The 22,076-nt window shown below is 44.1% G+C and overlaps 1 protein-coding gene across 4 annotated transcripts in view; it reads left to right on the top strand.

The window, feature by feature from the left end:
• Window positions 1-22,076, top strand: part of PRKG1 (protein kinase cGMP-dependent 1) — a 1,599,245-nt gene that overhangs the window by 1,291,042 nt on the left and 286,127 nt on the right. For all 4 annotated transcript variants that reach the window (XM_075348723.1, XM_075348724.1, XM_075348721.1 and 1 more), the window contains exon 5: window positions 1,029-1,092. In XM_075348723.1, coding sequence (XP_075204838.1) covers window positions 1,029-1,092 — 64 coding nt within the window. The remainder of the gene's footprint in view (window positions 1-1,028; window positions 1,093-22,076) is intronic.

Genomic DNA, 22,076 nt, shown 5'->3' with positions numbered 1-22,076 from the left:
TGCAAAAACTTAAAATCTCCCGATTCTTAAAGTGAATCTTTCAGCAGGTTTTTGCTACCTCATCTGAGAGCAGCATGATATAGGCAAGACGATCCTGAATCCAACAATATATAACTTAGATTACTGTCTGTAGCCATTCTGATACCATCAGCATATTTAGATTTAGCATCTAACAGAGCTGAGAGAACTGTACGTGCCCACACCAGGTTCTCTATAGAGATTGTACATTGACATTGAGGGGAGGGGACGTGCCGAACTGTGCGCATGGCATTGAAGTCCTATCATAGATAAGTCCTGCTGCTTAAACAAACAACAGATTTGACCTTGACAAGACAGGCATCCCTGAATTCTATGTTTAAACCCTTGCAGCATGCTGTCTTCAGCTTACATACCCAAAACCTGCTGATGGATACCCTTTAAGGGAGTATTTGGAAATGTTTAGTATGAGTAGCACCCCTTTGTTTGTCCAGATATTTTAATATTTTTTTATGCAGTCTTGTAAATATGTTAGCAGCATTTACTTTGATCGCATAGTTTATTACAACTGAGGGTTTCCTTCTCCACCCACAATAAGCCAATTGTTTTTTATAATCTTAAATAAGAAAGTTGATCTCACAGTTAACTGGCAGTAATAGAATTAGTTTGATGCATGAAGTTCTTTGTACTTTCATACTGCTATTTGCCAATGCCTATTTCTTTAATAATGTATCCCAGTGTCCAAGGGACTTAAGAGAATCTTTGACAAGCTAGATGGAGTTTATTGGCTTTGTTTATCAGAAAAACCCTCCAGCTTATCAGGCTTGACATTAAGAATAGATATAACTCAAGATAGCTCAAATTACTTTGAGAGATTAAGGGACAGAAGCAAAACCGCACAGATGAGCTTCTATAAATTACATTGTTGGCTTCTCCGAAGCAGGAAGTCTCAGCAAGAGACAGATAAACTTTATTCACTTTTATTACCACTTTACGATATCTTCTAGGATTTTTCAGAAGCATCCAATATTTATTTTCTCTTTATTTTTCAGCGTACCAACATTCCAGACCCTTACTGAAGAAATTCTTAGTAAACTTGCCGATGTACTTGAAGAGGTAAGAAAAAAAACTTAAAGGGGTTGTGCCTCTATATAATATATAAGTAATGCTGCAGACATCATGGAAAGAAATACTTTTGTAACCTACATGTATTAAAAATAATGCCCCATTGAAAAGCTATGTACCTTTGATGGCTAGTATAGTGCCCCCTAGTGTTAACACTACTGACCTCTATGTCTGTCCAGCTCTCTTTTCTAGAGGCCGAGCCTGCGCAGTTCCATCTCGTTTTGTAATGGCCACCTGAGCCATACAGTAGATGCCTCCGACCAGCCCAGAACTCATCCAACTGACTGAAATCTGTTAGGCGCTGGGAGCATCTGAAGTCCCTGCATTTTACGCCAATTTCTTCATGTTGAGGGAGCTAAATCAGTGTTTGTCATTTCGGTGGCTATGGTCTTTGCAGAGAGCAGCAGTTGTGGTGAATTTGTCATCTGGTAGCTGCTCTTTGCGCAGGGCACGACAGACATGACAGAGGTCATAACACTGAGAGCTTTATTACCAACATCTATGCAGAGAGCAGCAACCAGAAGACAAACTCATCACAACTGCTGCGCTCTGCAATGTCGGCAGCAATTGAGCAGACAAAGCATCTACTAATTCAGCCTCCTGCCTGCTCCCATAGTGCTTTGTCTTCCTAGGACTCCCTCCGCAGATCCCCCATGCTTTTGTATGTCCTCTCACTTTCTTTCTCCCACAACTCTCTGCCTCTTCTCTAAAGATATTGTGAGAGTTGATACATAGACTTGCTGGAATAGCTTTTTTGAGTTAAATGAAGTGTCAGCTTTATAATAAAAAAAAAAGTAAAGTAATAGACTATTTTTTTAAACTGATATTATAAATGTTTAATTTTTCATATTTTTTGTAACCCTAGTTAGGGTTAGGACTAGAGTTATAACTAAAATTAAGACTAGGATGCTGATTAGGTTTAAGATTAGGGTTAGGACGAGGGTTAAGGCTTTAACAGGACCTAGGACTTAAGGCCCATTTACACATAACGATATCGCTAATGATATGTCATCAGGGTTACGGAATTTGTGACGCACATCTGGCATCGTTAGCGACGTCATTGCGTGTAACAGCTCCGAGCGAGTGTTAATCAAAAATACTCACCTAATCGTTCATCGTTGACACGTCGTTAATTTTCAAAATCTCGTTGGTCATTGTGGACATAGGTTGTTCGTCGTTCCTGAGGCAGCACACATCGCTACGTGTGACACCCCGAGAACAACGAACAACAGCTTACCTGCGTCCTCCGGCAACTAGGTGGGCGTGTCTTTCCTTCGGCTGCTCTCCGCCCCTCCGCTTCGATTGGCCGCCTGCCGTATGACGTCGCTGTGATGCCTCACGAACCGCCCCCTTAGAAAAGAGGCAGTTCACCGGCCACAGCAACGTCACTAGGCAGGTAAGTACGTGTGACGGGGACTAAAGGTATTGTGCGCCATGGGCAGCGATTTGCCGGTGACACACAAACGACGGGGACGGGTGCGATCGGCAGCGACAGCGCTAGCGTAAAGTGTAAAGTGTAAAGTGTAAAGTGGCCTTTAGGGTTACAATGAGGAATAGGGAAAGAGTTGAGGCCCATGTACACGTCAGACTAACGTCTGCCGAACACATCAATATTGGTGGACTGACTGGCATTCTGATGTGTATGGGACATAATAGTTCTGATTTTTCAATAACCCTGAAATAATTTCCCCTTATGAACATTTTTAGTTGTTCGCGTGGTGATTGGTGGCCACTTTAGAGGTTGAAAATCAGGAATTAATCATTTCTAATAATGCTTTATCCAAATTATCAACTTGCCTAAATGTGCTCTTAGGGGGCACAAAATACTTGTCATGTCCCAAGCACCTGGATCCCACTTTGTGCCACTGTGTTCATGCATTTTTAATGTATGAGTTTCCTAACAGGTCTGACATTTTGCGAAATTTAAGATCTGCACTACATGTCAATCTACAAATGGTAAAGAAATCTGCAGCGTACACATTGAGTTAGGAGACCTATGTTCAAGGCCATGCACAGACCATGACACATGGATGTGCGAATGCGGAATAAGTGTTAGTGGATGTGTGTGAGAGACACATGGGAGTGCACACACCAGTTTTAGAAAAAAAGGATTCCGGGGAAGCTTGAATGTAGTAAAGGACTATTTGACCACCACAATCTGGAAGGAGACTATAAAGGCAGTGGTGCGACAGCTGAGCCAATGAAGGAGAAGCATCCTCCCCACAATCTCTCCTATTCACTATGACATTAAAAGGTGACAGGCAAATCAGAGAACATATATAGTGGTATTTTTAATTGAAGTTATCAATTTATACCTGTTTAGGAGCCTTTAACAGCAAAGTGTGTTCCATGGCCAAACCCTTTAATATTTATCATTTCTGTTTATTTTTGTAAATTATGTTAATATAGCTCCTGTCCCCAAAATAGATTTTATAATTTTTTAATGTAAATAATGTCAATATTTGTATTGACGTCTCTTGTGTCTCTTCCCTTTTTAGGTGTTTTGTATTTCTTATTTCTACATTTTATAATTTAAATATGTATACATGTTTTACTGGTTTTGCTGTAATTTGGAGTAATTTTATGGTGTCTTCTCTATAGGGAGCTGCTCACCATACCAGCATTTTAGTTCTTCTTTGTTGTCAGACATGTAATCTAGCAGGAACGTCAGAAAAATGGCTATAAGAGGTGCAGTGGTTGCAATCACACCTAGGCTTTAAATGTGTCACTCTACATGACTGCAGACAGTGAATCCTGACATCAAGCGCACTATGTCCTGTGAGGATTCACCGGTGTCAGAGCCGGGAACGGTGGTGACATTGAGGCATGGATATGAAAGGCTGAAGCCTCACTCAATGCAAGTGTGTGCCATGTAACCATCGTTCTCGACTCTGACACTGGCGAATCTTGACAGTGCACAGTGTGTGTGATGTGAGGATTCACAAGTCTGCAGTAACATAGAATGACACATGGAGTGACTGCAGACTTGTATTTAGACTGGAGAACCCCTTTTATGTCTTAGGGCCCCAAAAATTCTGTATCCTTTAAGGGCACACTACACTTGCCAAGAGTTCCCATTTGTATAAGGACAATGCTGGGAACAGCCCACAAAAAGGCAGCGTTTAATTCAAGGACGTTTTACTCTAGATATGTCTAGCAGAGGTATACAGCACTTGTATGATGGGCCTAATTCATTAAATAGGCCCAACCACCAGTATTTAACTACATAAACTAAAGCCAGTGCTATACTGGCGCTATCATGCTGATTCTAAACATACCTTTAATTGTGAGATCGGATGTATATGTGTCGCCCTGGGCAAGCCAGGGGACACAGATAACAACACCACTACACCCCACACTCCAGGTAGGCACACCTGCTAACCAGAAATCCTTGTTGCCTCCCTCCAGGAGTCTGTGATGTACACCAGGGGGTGGGCCAGGCGGTTGGCTCCGCCCACCAAGGAGCTCACAACTCTGGAGGCAGGAAGTAACTAGGCAGAACTGTCAGGGACATGAAGGAGTGAACAGCAGAGTAGCCCAGGCAGGGGCTAGAGGAAACAACCAGAAGTGAAAGTGAAGGAAAGGAAAGTGGAAAAGGAGGAAAGCAAGAAGTGGTGACAGAGCAGAGAGAAGGAGAAGCCTGAGAGCCCAGCTGTGTGTAGGGCTAGAACAGCAAGGTCAGCGACGGCGGTGACTGTCCGGAGGGGGACCGTTTGGAAGTTCCTGGAAGGACCCCGTTGGCTGTGTGCCCGGTGGTCTGGAGCAGTGTTCCGAAGGACAGTCAGCACCAGGGCAGGGGCCTCTCGGACCCCGGCAAGGCTAGGAGTCGCCCAATTTGCCGAATCCGTCAGTGAAGGGGACGCAGATCCCCCAGCAACAAAGTCCCGATTGACGGCAACAGCCCGACCATTACCGGGGAGACACCGCCACCGCCAAGGCACCAGTTTCCCCAGGGCCAGCGCCTGCGGGCAAAGTGTAGAGCTCCTCCGGCCCAGATTGCAGTCGGGGAGCGGGTAACCGGAGGGAATCCACCGCTACCATCAGTCAAACAGGTGCAAGGAAGAGAGACGTCACCGTCACCTACCAGGAGTGCAGGTGCAACCGTCTGTGGGACCGTCCTACCAGCCGTTGGTTTACCGTACAAACTGTGTCCGTGTCTCAGGCTGAGTGAGTACCACAGTGCCGCAAGGCATAGCGCTGCCCCCGCGTCCCTGCGCCCTCCAGGCCCTACACTTCACATCTCTTCACCGGGCCCCGGGATCACCAACCCCTACCCACGGAGGGGCAACACAACACCTGGCTGCTCCTATCACCATCCCCGGGACCCCCACACTGAGCAGCGGTGGTGCCATCACCACAACCGTGGGTGGCGTCACGAACTATAATCCCAACAAACACCCCCCTTTTCACTCACGGGCGAGGAGTGTCGCTCGAGACACCCCGGGATCCGGCCCGCAGCTCGAGCCACCAGGAGCAACTGCCGGACCCGAGCAGAAGGGGTGAGCGCGGTGTGCTGACACCCTCCTCCCCGCCCGCGACATATACGTTCTGAAATACAGGCAAGTAAAGATGTGAAATAGAGTTATTTGATTTATAGCAGCTACAGAATATCTAATAGGTGGGTCGGGTTTTGCTGGTTATTCCCGCCCCTGTCTGCTGTAAGGCCTTTCTCCCCCCCTGACTTTCCTCCCTCCTTCCTCCCCCTGTAATAAGAGAGAAAGGTGGAGGAAGGACAGGCAGGCAGGCAGACAGGGGCAGGAATAGGTAGCAAAATCCGACTCACATATTACATATTCAGCACCACCTATCAATCAAGTAGCAGTGCATTTCACAAACTTTACTTGCCTGTATTTGAGAAAGTATACATCCAATCTCACAACTAAAGGTATGTATGCAATCAGCATGATAGCGCCAGTATCGCACTGGCTTTAGTTTATATAGGAAAATCCTGGTGGTTGGTCCTCTTTAAGTGGCATGTTCCTCTTAAGAATTTGAAATACTCCACTGCGCCCCTTCATTAAGCCAAACATGTGAAACAGCAGCTTTAATGAAATGGGCTCATTTAGATTTGCAAAACGGTAAATGCCTGGGATTTACGGGATCCTTTTTCATCTAACACTTAGATGTACGTCTTCTAAAGAAGAAATTTACAAGATGACTTGTTTTTGAATAGCGGTCTATTCCTGCAGCATCTACCTGATTACAGGGGGTCTCGCTGTTGTGTCCCCCAAGTGATTAGCTTTAATCTCACTGGTAACCTCTCATCAGGTAATCATTTCTCCGCTAGCTACACAGTCTTATAACAAGGTATATGTAACGTAAACATGGTGCAATTATAACATCGACATTCGAAGAGGGCAAGCGACAAACCGTTCCAAATAGCATAGTACAAATAATAGTGCTGTGCTTTGAAAAATTGCAAAAAAACCTCTTAAATCAGGAAATCATTTAGAATTCAAAGGGCCTCATGAAAAAAATAGAAGGTAATTACCACCCACTGATAGTAAACTGAAATAGCAGAAAAGATAGCAATGATTAAAGGTATGGATAATAGCACTGTATATCAGAGAACCCACGTAGTGAAGAATAGAGATGAGCGTTGTTCGAGCTTCGCCAATTTCATGTTCGAGTGATTTTGGGGGGTGTTCGAGTAGTTCGACGAACTCGAACAATTTGCTAAAAGTTCGGCAGTTAGAGTTACGTTCAAGAACAGTTCGATCACCAAAAGTGTGGCTTTTTACAGCTACGTGTGCAGGTAGCCATCGCTGGCAGCCTGCGGTAAGCTGGTAACCAGGGTAAATATCGGGTATCCAAGCAAAGCGCTTTGCGTGGTAACCCGATGTTTACCCTTGCTACGTGTGCAAAAATCCACAAAATCCACACAGAAGCACTTCCGTGTAACTTCCGTCGGATGCCGCTGCAGTCTGTGTCCCGCTCCAGCCCCAGCCCCAGCCCCGCGGCTGCCCGCTCAGCAGTGTCCACAGCTGCCTGCACTGTATGGTGTCCAAAGCTGCCAACACTGCAGTAACAGCAGCCGCGGGTATGACAAGCGCTGCCGTCAGGAGGTTACTGAAGTTCCTTACCTGTGGTGATGAAGTCCTGCCCTCCCGATGTCAGCGCTGTCACTGTCCTCCATGGCTGCCGCTTGTCACATCTCCTCTCGCTGCCGACCCGAGACTGTCACTAGCGGTGACGTCACAGGCACCCATGATACTTGGTTGTGAAGGCGGCAGTCATTGAATTCAGTGACAGCTCTGCTATGAGGAGTGCAGTGATCACCGCAGGTAATGTACCTCGCTATCTTCCTGACAGCAGCACTTGTCATGCCCTGCAGTGACCTGGGATGACCTAATGATGTTGTGCATTGCTCTCCCAGCTAATATGGAACATTCTGTTCTTCATTGACTGGGACATTGACTATGGTATGGATAGTCATGGGACCTACTTGGATTACACCAGACCTGGATTTGTTTTTCTTTCTAATAAATTGGTGAAAGAGGGAATGTTTTGGGGGGTGTTTCACGTAAAAATGTGTTTGTCGTCTATTTTTTTTTTATTACTGACTGGGTTGGTGATGTCGGGTATTTGATAGATGGCTGACATCACGCACCCCAGGGCTTGATGCCAGGTGACATTACACATCTGGTATTAACCCCATATATTACACCGTTTGCCACAGACTGCACCAGGGCAACGGGACGAGCTGGTGGGAAGCACCAGGATTGTCGCATCTAATGGACCGTATACCGATCACGTTACAGTAAATGACAGCGCCAGTAAAAAATTATTTATCTCCCCTATGGCATGAACAAACATGTCAGATGGGAGAAAAATCTCCTCCCCGGTCCCCTCCGGTCCCCCGGTGTCGCCAAAGTGCCCCCCGTAAACCCCTCCCGTAAATCCAAGATGGCCGCGCGCACAGCAGCGTGCCGGCCGCATTCACCCTACTCCTCTGATTTCTGTTGCATGTGCCATGACACATGCGACAGAAAACTCCTCCCCGGGCCCTGCCAGGTCACCCTCTATAACCCACCGGTGTTCCCCGGTGTCCCATGGTACCTGTGCAACGTTGATCCCCTGCGGCCCCCTCCTTCACAATAGACGCTGCTGCATGCACAGAGCAGCTGTCAGCTCTGCTTCCTGTGTTCAGACACAGTGAGTGGCAGTAACCATGCATCTGTAAGTTACTGCAATGCCCTGCTCATGAGGTAGGGAACATAGTTGATCAGGAGAGAGCTATACTACATTTCCAAATAGAGGTATTTGATTTTATAGTTGCCCTGCTGAACGACTACCAAACATGAGAGTCCTTTATATGCCACAAAAAAACATGTCTAAATAGCGAGCTCTGTTGTTTAGTATTCATTCAGCTGGATAACTGGACTTAAAGGGGTATTCCATCTCCAAGATCCTATCCCCAATATATAGTAGGTGGAATAGCAATAATATCAGCAAATACCAATATTTGGAAATGTAGAATAGTTCTCCTGATTAGGCTTCTAGACGATCCAGAGTCGTCGTGGGACCCCTTATTTTTTTTTCCTTATAATAAATTGGGGAAAGAGTGAATGTTTTGGGGAGTGTTTTTACAAATACATTTATTTTGTCTATTTTTTTTGTTAGTACTGACAGCTTGTGATGTCGGGTATCTGATAGACGCCATGACATCACAAACTGCTGGGCTTGATGTCAGGTGACTTTACACCTACTATCAACCCCATTTGTTACCCCGTTTGCCACTGCACCAGGGCACGGGATGAGCTGGGGTGAAGCGCCAGGAATGGCGTATCTAGTGGATGCACCACTTATGGGGCACCTGCGGCCTGCTATTTTTAGGCTGTGAAGGGCCAATTACTATGGACCTTCCCACCCTGAGAATACCACACCACAGCTGTCCGCCTTACCTTGGCTGGTAATCCAATTTGGGGGTGACCCTACTTTTTTTTTTGAATTATTATTTATAAAATAATTATAAAAAAAGAGCCTGGGGTGACCTCCACATTGGATCACCAACCACGGTAAAGCTGCCAGCTGTGGTTTTCAGGCTACAGTCATCTGCTTTACCCTAGCTGGCTATCAAAAATGGGGGGACTCCACGTCATTTTTTTTTTTAAACTATTTTTTAAATAAAAAAATTAATGGGCTTCCCTGTATTTTGATTGCCAGCCAAGATAACGCCAGGCCAGATGGTGGTGGCAACCCGTAGCTGTCTGCTTTATCTGCGCTGAAAATCAAAATACCGCAGAGCGCTACGTCATTTTTTTAATGATTTAATTTTACAGTACTGTGATGTCAGGCAATCAAAATACAGGGAAGACCATTTTTTTTTAGTTATTTAAATAAATAATAAAAAATAAAATATATGGGCTCCTGCTGCATTTTTTGTATTGCTAGCTAAGGGTAATCCAAGCAGCTACTGGCTGCTAACCCCCACTGCTTGGTGTTACCTTCACTGGCAATGGAAAATCCAGGGAAGCATTTTTTATTTTTTTTGCCAAAAAACTAAAAAAAAATGACATGAGCTTCGCCATATTTTTGTATGCTAGCCAGGTACAGCAGGCAGGTACGGCTGCCCCCAACCCCCAGCTGCCTAGTTGTACCCGGCTGTGAACTAAAAATATAGGGAAGCCCTTTTTTTAATTATTTCATGAATTTCATGAAATAATTAAAAAAACAAATGACGTGGGCTTCGCCCCATTTTTGTGTCCAGCCAGGTACAACTAGACAGCTGGGGATTGGAATCCTCAGCACAGGTTAGCCCGAGGTTTCTGGGCCCCTCTGCTGTGAATTGCAGTCTGCAGCCGCCCCATAAAATGGCGCTTTCATAGAAGCGCCATCATCTGGCGCTGTATCCAAATTTCCAGCAGCCCTGAAGCCAGGTGGCTTGCTGGGTAATAATGAGTTAATATTAGCTTTGCTTTACTAGCTAGTATTAAGCCAGAGATTCTTAATGTCAGGCAAGTTTGACCCGGCCATTAAGAATCTCCAATAAAGGGTTAAAAAAAAGATACCACACAGAGAAAAAATACTTTAACAGAAATAAATACACAGACACACTTAGAGACTCCATGTTTATTTCTCCCTCTCAGCCCTCCACGATCCTGGTCTTCTGTCTTCTTTCTCCTTCAACCCATGCAGCTCTGCTACATCAGACAGCACTGTATAGGAGGAAGAACGCTGCTGCTCCTGTGCAGTCTATTCACTCAGTGAGTGAGCAGAAGCTGCGTGCTGTAAGCGGTGACCTCACCACTGACAGGCGGGTTACCATAGCAACGGTGCTCCAATCACGTGATTCCCGGTGCCGCTATTTACCGGCTGTGACAGCTAGTACCTGCATGTGGGCTGACTCTGTAAAGAGCGCCCACATGCAGGAACGGGGAGTCGACCATGTGCCAGAGCATTTCGCCGGTACACGGAGATGCTTGAATGATCACCGCGTACCGGAAAGATGCACTGACAGGACCTAGCAATGACATCTAGCCATGTGACCAGTCTGTAGCCAATGAGATAATAGGCACGTGACTGGTCACATGCTATTTTGACATCACGATAGGTCCTATCATCAGTGCTGGTTACCGGAAGGACGCAGCGATTATCAGAAGGAAAAGCGGCGGGAGACAGAGTGAAGGACGCGGCGCGGGGACCAGTAAGTGTAATGGCAATGTTTATTAACTGTATGTGTACATGTACAATGTGTTTTTATGTGTTTGTGTTTGCCTCCCTTTGTTTTCAATGGGGTTTGAGTGGTTCGTCGAACGGTTAGTCGAATGTTCGTCAAACGGAGCCTCCGTTCGGCGAACCGAACCGAACTCGAACGCTAGGGGGGTGGCTCATCTCTAGTGAAGAAGTGTTAGAGAACCACCAACCTGCTCCCTACAAAAAGCAGGCAGCATTAATGACCATTGCTCTGTCTGTGTGAGAGATGGTCACCCATACAGCTGCCATTAACACATAGAAGTGAATGGAGCAATGGTCACGCATGAGTACTATAACTTCATTCAAGCATGGACGTTTAGGACCCCTGTTGTGATGTGATGCCATTGTGATGCCCTGGCCTATCAGGTCGTCACAGGGTATTGCACAATCTGCCCTTCTGTACAGCATCCACCTCCTCCTTGGTTACGGGTCCCTGACTTTTGGTGTTGCCAAGAACAAGCTAATCAAAATCCTAGGAACACTCTGCACCACACCCACCAGACACACCAGTGGACAGCCTGAGTGGAATAGGGTCACCCACTTGGGGGGTTGGTTAAGGGGAGGTCAAGAGTGTTAGGAGACAGTCAGTTGAGTGGTGACTCTCAAGAGGAGAGGTCAGGTGCTGGGCTCTGTGAACTACTAGGTGGCAGACGTTGGTTTGGACCTGGTAGGAGCTGGACCCCAATTGCAGGGGATCGTGACAAGGGGCACGGACTGTCGAGGAGGACAGCCGGCGGCCTTGTGCTAGGGCATAACGGGGTACGTGGACCTTAGGTCAGGAATGAGCTTCAGGTGTTCTGACAATTTACCCGACAAGGACGGAGCCCTCAAGATCCGTTCTCCACCTGCTCCAAAATCGGGGTACTAGCGCAACGAGGGGGATAGGACTTTCCCACTACATGGTCCAGAAAATCCCAAGCGTGAACCCTGAGAGCAAGCTCACCAGTTAGCCATATTGGTGAGCAGGACCCGATCAGTTTTATACTTAAGGGACCAAACAGAGAACCAGGTGCCAAGGCAAAGGTCACAGACTAACAGTCAAAACCAATGGGCATGGGATCCAAGCGTGCTCCCTCTCAGCGGCAGCGGTGTCCAGAACTTTGGTTTAACACAGTTGTCGGTGTCAGTGTTATTGGACAGAGTGAGTACATAAGTGACCCTTAGTGTCCAAACGGCACCTCCCCGTCACCATCACCGGATCCCGGGGCATTCCCCCTACCCGTGGAGGGGTTAAACACCTGGCTGCCCACACCATCACCACTGGGTAATCCCAACTGCAGCGGTGGTACTCCACATTACCACACACTACGGGTGGCGTCACGAACTGACCATATCATCCCCTGTAAATACTCCCCTCTTTTTATCCGAGTGGCTGCGCGACCCCGACTCCCGGGTCTGGAGATCCCTCGAGCCACCGCGGATCTGAATCCGAGCAACCCGGCTGCTGACGCTGGGCGGCACACCATTAGTGGTGACTAATGTTGTTTATGACCTTCTCTGACTTTTCTTTCTTGTTTGATAGTGTGGCTTATTTCTATCTCTCTTTCCAATTCTACACAAGGGCCTATATGGTAAAGGAGTTCACTCCAAGCTCCAAAAAAGCTTCTATCACAGACAGATAAAGGGGTGCATTATGACTATTAGACTACATAGGACCATATATTGTTCTTAGACAGGAACCCTTTTCTGTCTGTCTCTAATTATGGTATATTTACATGTGGATTGGAATTGATTTGAATAGGGGGAGGATGTGTAGTGACTAGAGTTGAATGCGGTTCGTGGTTCTCCAGTTCACAGTTCGAGTGATTTTGGGGGGTGTTCTAGATAGAACTAGAACTTGAGCTTTTTGCTAAAAGTTTGGCAGCTCGAGTTATGTTCGAGAATGGTTCGATCACTATAAATGTATTACATTAAATGTACATATTTTTGTATGCTAGCCAGGTACAGCAGGCAGCTACGGGCTGCCCCCAACCCCCAGCTGCCTATTTGTACCCGGCTGGGAACCAAAAATATAGGGAAGCCCTTTTTTTATTAAATATTTCATGAATTTCATGAAATAATTCAAAAACAAATGACGTGGGCTTTGCCATATTTATGTATGCTAGACATGTACAGCAGGCAGGTATGGGCTGCCCCCAACCCCCAGCTACCTATTTGTACCCGGCTGGGAACCAAAAATATAGGGAAGCCCTATTTTTAATTATTTCACTTATTTCATGAAATAGTTAAAAAACAAATGACGTGGGCTTCGCCATATTTTTGTGTCCAGCCAGGTACAACTAGGCAGCTGGGGATTGGAATCCGCAGCATAGGTAAGCCCGAGGTTTCTGGGCGCCTCTGCTGCAAACTGCAATCCGCAGCCGCCCCAGAAAATGGCGCATTCATAGAAGCGCCATCATCTGGCGCTGTATCCAACTCTTCCAACAGCCCTGGTGACGGTGGCTTGCTGGGTAATAAGGGTTAATACTGGCTTTTTTTTTACTAGCTAGTATTAAGCCAGAGATTCTTAATGTCAGGCAAGTTTGACCCGGCCATTAAGAATCTCCAATAAAGGGTTAAAAAAAGACACCACACAGAGGAAAAATACTTTAATAGAAATAAATACACAGACACATTAGAAACTCCATGTTATTACTACCAGTCAGCCCTCCATGATCCTGCTCTTCTGTCTTCTTTCTCCTTCAACACATGCAGCTCTGCTCCATTAGCAGCGCTGCATGGGAAGAAGGCGGTGCTATTCCCCGTGCACTGTTCTCACTCCGTGAGTGAGAAGGAGCTGCTGCTTGTGAGCGGTGACGTCACCACTGACAGGCGCGTTGCTATAGCAACGGTGATCTCCGTTATTGACTGGATGTGGCAGCCGGTTTATAACGGAACGGGGAAGCAGACCGGGAACCCGACCGCGTGCCAGAGCATGTCCCTGGTACACGGCGATACACAAACGATCACCGCGTACTGGAGAGATGCACTTGCAGGTCCTACATGACGCGTCATAGTCATGTGACCAGTTTGTAGCCAATGAGATAACAGACACGTGACTGGTCATATGGCTATTTTGACATCAGGCTAGGTCCTGTCATCACTGCTGGCAGTGCTGGTTACCGGGTTGATGCAGTGATCATCGGATGGAATAGCGACAGGAGACAGAGTGCAGGACGGATCGCGGGGACCGGTAAGTGTTATGGCAATGTTTATTAACTGTATGTGTACATTTATAATGTGTTTTTATGTGTTTGTGATTGCCTCCCATTGTTTCCTATGGGGTTCGAGCGGTTCGCCGAACCGAACTGGAACGAGACCTTTGTTCAGCGAACCAAGTTCGAGCCGAACCATGACCGGTTCGCTCATCTCTAGTAGTGACTTGCCAGATCACTTGGTGGAGTTATGTTACTAGGAACCGGTGTGGTGTCAGGTGTCACACTCCCACTGATCAGATGTTGAGTACCTATCCTAGGAATAGGCTATTCATGTAACAGTCCCAGACAACCCTTTTAAATCTTCCAAACTTTCATTTTATTAGGACAATGCAAAATTGTACTTTCACAAATTGTGTTATGTGCTCTATACCAAGATACTGCATCTTATTATATCTAGACAACGCCACCAGTTTTTTCTGTTCTCATTTTTCACATGGCCCACGGAGTTGCTACTCCTATTGACTTGGTAATGCCCTACTTGTATCCTTCCCAGCATGGAATTTCAGTTGCTCAGTCAATTTTGTCAATAATCTTCTCCGTTTCTATCAGTACTTTGCTCAGCTTGCCATCTAGACCGCTGCACAAAGTATCCTCTTTGACAGCAAGTGCAGACGTTCCACAGAAATATCAAGCAGGGGCTGTTTCCAAAACATTGGGGGTTACTGATAAATGAAAAGAACAATTTTCTTTGCCCAATATGGACAGCCGTGAGGTGTAACTGCTTTTATTCCATCATTAGAATAGATTTTCTAAATGATTTTCTAAAGGAACCTGGATGAAGCGCTTGACCGCATGAAATGATCGCTGCTTTTTCCTTCTGCATCCTCTGTCCAATAACACAGATATGCAAAATTTGGATTTTATTTTTTTTTTTAAATCTAATTTTACTGATTCTTATGTTTTCTATTGCCCTTTCAATTTTTAACCATCACGTATTGCTTTTGCACAAAATGGGCATTAAATTACGTACAAGTGAAATAATCAAGAAAAATCTTTATTTTATCCAACAATGTACATAATAGTATATATAAAAAAATATTGAACATTCATTCTGCAACTTTATTGGAAAGTAATTGTTGCGCCAAGTCCTTATCGCTTCAAGGATTCTCTTGATCCCTTTTCTCTTATAGAAGGCCTGCAGATTCTCTTTGTGCAGCATCCAGCAGTCGTCCCCAATCATAGTCATGTTAATTCTACCCTAAGCATCGGCGCTCCATCTCCTTGATATCATGATGAAATCTCTCTTCTTGCCGTTCACTAACAGCACCAAGGTTTTCAGGAAAGTAGTCTAAATGGGAATGTAAAAGTAACTTCAAATTCATCAGAGAACGCAAGGGTTTGAAACGTTTTTGCATGTTCCCCATGATGGACTTACATTTTTGATCTTTGTTGTTACCTAGAAATTTATTCACAATTTCCTTAAAAGAATCACTAGACCTTTCCTCAACAGCTTTCTTTCTTTTCCGAACACGTCATCCTTCATGAGTTTTCGAATATCCGGACCCACAAAAATGCCTTCCTTCAATTTGGCTTCGGACAGTCCCTGAAACTCGGTACACAGGTACTGAAGTCTCTCATTCTTTCTGTAAAGCTTTCACAAATGGTTTCAGGCTCAATGTGGAGTGGTGATGGAGAACTTTAGTGGGATCATATAAACTTTTCACAACTATGTTCTTGAATCCAAGTTGCAAAGATGTTCCCGTTTGCCAACTTTTTTGGCTCTAGTGATGAGTTTTAGTCCAGCTGTTATGAACGGTGACAAAAAAAAATCTGTCTTTACTGCCCATAACAACCAATCACAGCGCAGGTAACTGTACTTTCAACTTTTCAGCATGAGCTGCAATGTGTGTGTACATGAGGACTACCACTATCTCTGATGATTTTATGACTTATCCTGCATTTTCACTACTTTTCCCCTGCGATGGTGCCATATCTTAGTTTGCCATTCAATCTTAGCTAGTCGGAGAAGACTAGTTGATACAATTCCTACTCTTCATTCTTTAGCCCAGATATGGAAGCAGTATCATTTTGGATTAAATACTTAAAAGTGTACATTTAAATCCAGCTTGGGAGTGAGATAAAAGACTGGTTAGAAAGCTCTGCACCGTCCTTTGTCGCTCTCTTCCTGTTTTCTCATCCTGCTCATCACTCCTCCTCACTCTGACCCTCTCCATAACCCCTTCACGACCCATGACGGATATATCTGTCATGGATCATGTAAGGTTAATCCCCGCCCCCTGCCGTCGGCAAGTCGCGGCGATCCATGCACATATCAGCTGTTTTTAACAGCTGACATGTGCGCCTGCAAGTTACAAGTGGAATCACTTCCACCTGCAAGTTTTAACCCCTTACATCTCGCTGCCAAAGTCTGACAGCGAGATGTATAAGCGTGCAGCCATTCCTTTTTCTTACCGCCGCCCCCACCAGAAGTCACGTGCGTGATCATGGGACTTTCGGTGGTTGCCATAGTAGCACAGGGTCAAATTATGACTCCTGTAGCTGACATGAATTGCTTTTGGTTTCATTCGGCCCAGAGCCGAGTGAAGCAGAAAGTGAGCATATCTGCTGTTTACAGCTGTATAGCTGTGATCAGCAGATAGGGCAGAGCGATCGGATTGTTGATCCATATAGCCCCCTAGGGGGACTAGTAAAATAAAAAAAAAAAGTAAATAAAAAGTTTTAAAAAATAAAAAAAACTACAAGTTCAAATCACCCCACTTTCACCCCATTGAAAATTAAAGGGTTAAAAAAATAAAAAAATATACACATATTTGGTATCGTCGCTTTCAGAATTGCCCGATCAATCAAAATGTAAAATTAATTAATCTGATTGGTAAATGGCGTAGCGGCAAAAAAATTCCAAACGCTAAAATTATGTTTTTTGTTCGCCGCAAGTTTTGCGCAAAATGCAATAACAGGCGATCAAAACATAGCATCTGTGCAAAAATTGTACCATTAAAAATGTCAGCAAGAGACGCAAAAAATAAGGCATCACTAAGCCATAGATCCCAAAAAATGAGAAAGCTACGGGTTTCGGAAAATGGCGCAAAATGTACACCACTTTTATTGGACAAGCTTGTGATTTTTTTTAACCCTTTAGATACAAGTAAACCTATACATGTTTGGTGTCTACAAACTCACACCAACTTCAGGCATCACAACAACATATCAGTTTTACCATATAGTGAACATGGTGAATAAAATATCCCAAAATCTATTGTGCAATCACACTTTTTTTGCAGTTTTTCGACACTTAGAATTATTTTGCTGTTTTCCAGTACACTCTATGGTAAAACTTATGGTTTCATTTAAAAGTACACCTTGTCCCGCAAAAAACAAGCCCTCATATGGCAAGATTGACGGAAAAATAAAAATGTTACGGCTCTCGGAAGAAGGGGAGCAAAAAAACCCCCGGAAAAACAGAAAGCGCCTGGGGGCTGAAGGGGATAAAGTTGTATTTGCTAAAACTTCACTGTCCTTTCTGATAGTCTTATGAGGAGCAAGTGATGACAGTGGGTAGAAACAAGTTTACAGTGCTCTGGTCAAGTGGTCTCAAACTTCCAAAGTCACCGCTGTGCCCGAGCCCTGGAAGTCTTTTTATTATCTGTAACTGATAGATTAAGGTGTGCATATAAGCTATGGACATAACACAGAGGGAATGTGTAGCTTGAGAGAACATGCAAAGGGGCCTTAAAACAATAAAAATGACATTGAAAATAAATTTTTGCTTCAATTTTTAAAGTAATTTATGTTTTGCACTGTAACCCATTTTTAGAACCAGATTTTGACTTTTGCGTTATTTTATACTTACTATTAAGAGTTTTAAGGTCATATTGATTTTTCTTTTCCCTTAGTGATAGCCGCACAACTTATATTTTACCATGTTAAAATAACACAGGCACTCAAAAATAAGTATTTGTATTTAGTCAGGGGCTTAGTGCAAAAGTCCTATTTATTTTCACCAGAATAAAAAAGCTGTAAATCTCCAGGGCGAATGTACACATACGAGCAGAGCGCCGCTGTCATCTCTGAAATGTCATCACCGTTTATCCACACCTTTGGGAGGAATCTAGGATTGTCAGTGACACTTTGTGGCAGTGTGCAAAGGCCAGGCGAGCGCATCAGTACAGATTTCTGTGCCTGTAATTATAGGATACTGAGAATTATAGGGTTTCTGAAAAGCAACACTTGTGTGCATTGTAGAAAAGCAACATTAAATTATTCTAATGATCCGCTCATGATATGGTCTTCAGGATGTGAGAGATTAAATTCTTTGCTTGGTAAATTAAAATCCCAATTTACATGGCGACATTTTCAGCGAATATTTAGAGCTCCTATTATGTTTCTTATTAGTTGGGATCTATGTGGTAGTATTAATTAATCCTTTCTATAATTCTTATACAGTTTTACAGTATTATTCTACCACTGTATGGCACTGTTATTTCAGAACTGATAGTGATTGGAGAATACGTAATTGATATTTATTTCAATCATGTAATGTTTTGTTATGACATTGTATTGTGCTATCATTTTATTTCTGTATGACTATTGCCACTTGGCCACTTTTTCCATGTTAGGGTACAAATATAGTATCAATATCATCAGTGTCGTAACTAGAGTTCCATGGGCCCCTGTGCATAATTTCAATCTGCTCCACCCCCTACATGCTGGTCTGATGCATGGGCCCTTGGAGCATTCTAAATCCTATAATGACATATAAGTTGCTCTCCCCCAGTATGTAGTAATGGCCCCAATCCTGTTCTAATGTATCCCATTCTGGGCTCCTTCTTGGTAAATATGTCCCCCATCCTAGTATATATGTCCCCCAGCCTGATAAATATGTCCCCCATCCTACTATATATGTCCCCATCCTGATGTACGAGTCCCCCATTCTGGTATAAATGTCCCCATCCTGATATATATGTCCTCACCTTGAGCCCATTCTAGTTTATATGTCCCTATTGTGGTATATATGTCCCCATCTTTGTATATATGTTCCCATCTGGTATATATGTCCCCCATCCTGGTATATGTATCTCCAACCTGCTATATATGTCCTCATTATGGTCCCATCCTGGTATATAAGTCCCCATCCTTTTAGATATGTCCCTATCCTGGGACCATCCTGGTATATACAGTCATATGAAAAAGTTTGGGCACCCCTATTAATGTTAACCTTTTTTCTTTATAACAATTTGGGTTTTTGCAACAGCTATTTCAGCTTCATATATATAATAACTGATGGACTGAGTAATATTTCTGGATTGAAATGAGGTTTATTGTACTAACAGAAAATGTGCAATCCGCATTTAAACAAAATTTGACCGATGCAAATGTATGGGCACCTCAACATATAAGTGACATTAATATTTTGTAGATCCCCTTTTGCAAAAATCACAGCCTCTAGTCGCTTCCTGTAGCTTTTAATGAGTTCCTGGATGAAGGTATATTTGACCATTCCTGTTTACAAAACAATTCCAGTTCAGTTAAAGTTTGATGGTCGCCGAGCATGGACAGCCTGCTTCAAATCATCCCACAGATGTGCAATGATATTCAGGTCTGGTGACTGGGATGGCCATTCCAGAACATTGTAATTGTTCCTCTGCATGAATGCCTGAGTAGATATGAAGCGGTGTTTTGGATCATTGTCTTGCTGAAATATCCATCCCCTGCATAACTTTAACTTCGTCACTGATTCTTGCACATTATTGTCAAGAATTTGCTGATACTGAGTTGAATCCATGCGACCCTCAACTTTAACAAGATTCCCGGTGCCGGCATTGGCCACACAGCCCCTAAGCATGATGGAACCTCCACCAAATTTTACTGTGGGTAGCAAGTGCTTTTCTTGGAATGCCGTGTTTATTTGCCTCCATGCATAACGCCTTTATGTATGACCAAACAACTCAATCTTTGTTTCATCAGTCCACAGGACCTTCTTCCAAAATGTAACTGGCTTGTCCAAATGTGCTTTTGCATACCTCAGGCAAGTCTGTTTGTGGCGTGCTTGCAGAAATGGCTTCTTTCGCATCACACTCCCATACAGCTTCTCCTTGTGCAACGTGCGCTGTATTGTTGACAGATGCACATTGACACCATTTGCAGCAAGATGAAGCTGCAGGTCTTTGGAGGTGGTCTGTGGATTGTCCTTGACTGTTCTCACCATTCTTCTTCTCTGCCTTTCTGATATTTTTCTTGGCCTCCCACTTCTGGACTTAACAAGAACTGTACCTGTGTTCTTCCATTTCCTTACTATGTTCCTCACAGTGGAAACTGACAGTTTAAATCTCTGAGACAACTTTTTGTATCCTTCTCCTGAACAACTATGTTGAATAATCTTTGTTTTCAAATTATTTAAGAGTTGTTTTGAGGAGCCCATGATGCCACTCTTCATAGGAGATTCAAATAGGAGAACAACTTGCAAGTGGCCACCTTAAATACCTTTTCTCATGTTGGATACACCTGCCTATGAAGTTCAAAGCTCAATGAGGTTACAAAACCAATTTAGTAAGTCAGTAAAAAGTAGTTAGGAGTGTTCAAATTAAGAAATTGATAAGGGTGCCCATACTTTTGCATTGGTCAAATTTTGTTTAAATGCGGATTGCACGTTTTCTGTTAGTACAATAAACCTCATTTCAATCCAGAAATATTACTCAGTCCATCAGTTATTAGATATATGAAACTGAAATAGCTGTTGCAAAAACCCAAATTGTTATAAAGAAAAAAGGTTAACATTAATAAGGGTGCCCAAACTCCTGGTTTATATGTCCCCATCTTGGTGAATATGTCCCCTTCTTGGTATATATGTCTCCTTCCTTGGCACCTCCTGGTATACATTTTCACATTCTGGTAAATATGTCCCCATCCTGGTATATATGGTCGTCATCCAGGGCCCCTCCTTGTATATATGTTCCCTTCCTGGTATATATATCAGCATCCTGCGCCCTTCCTGGTATATATATGTCCCAATCCTTTTAAATATGTCCCCTTTCTGGTATATATGGTCCTCATCCTGGGCCCTCATGGTATATATGTCCCCATCCTGGTGAATATGTCCTCTCCCTGGTATATGTCCTCATCCTGGGCACCTCCTGGAATAGATGTACCCATTCTGGTGATTATGTCCGCTTTCTGTTATATATGTCACCATCTTGGGTCTCTCCTGGTATATATGCCTCCATCCAGGTAAACATGTCCTCTTCCTGGTATATACGTCTCTGTTCTGTCTCTAAGAAAAAAACCCATTGTACTTCACCAGCTTCCATGTCATGTGGCGACCTCTCTGGCAGCTGACATTGGCATTCGTGCTATAGCAACACATGATATCACTGTCATGTGCCCTCAGTCACGAAGACACCAACATCAGCTCCCGGACACTTTTTGGGTGTCTGCCCCTTGGGCACACATCCAGCTGAAACAGCCACTGGGGTTGACAGGCCCACCAACCCCTGGACCAAGTCACAGTCGCAACCCCTGTGACTGTGATCATTATATCCCTGAATATCATATCATTAGATGTGCTACACTGATCACCAATGGCCAGATATGGCCAGTTGTGATCAGCTGCAGAGCTGCATAGCACAAGCTCCATCAAGTGTATAGAAGCCACAGCTGAGTATCTATTCAAAAGAATAGGGGTGTATTTGAAGTACCGTGCTCTGACCATTATACGTTTGATGGGAGTGGACTGTGCTTTTCCACTCTACAACTGAATATATCCAGTCAGTCACTGCTAGCAACAGGAACAGCTGATTCATGGAGTGCTATGTGTCATACCTCCAATGATCTAATATTGATGACCTATCCTCAGGATAGCCCACCAATACGAAACTATCGGACAACCCATTTAAAAGGTCACTGTTCTTTGAAATAACATTTCAGCATGAGCTGCAATGTGTGCTTATATGAGGAATAACACTATCTCTGGTCATTTTATGACTTGTATCCTGCATTTTCACTAGTTTTTCCCCGCAATGGCTCTATATGTTAGTTTGACATTCACTCTGAGCTAGTGGGAGGAGAATAGTTGATATAATGTCTCGATACAGAGCACAACTAACAGAGTAGGATTCCTGCTCTTTA

This window comes from Anomaloglossus baeobatrachus, chromosome 5 (assembly GCF_048569485.1).
Source record: "Anomaloglossus baeobatrachus isolate aAnoBae1 chromosome 5, aAnoBae1.hap1, whole genome shotgun sequence".
Lineage (NCBI taxonomy): Eukaryota > Metazoa > Chordata > Amphibia > Anura > Aromobatidae > Anomaloglossus > Anomaloglossus baeobatrachus.
This window is presented reverse-complemented; position numbering and strand designations above follow the sequence as displayed.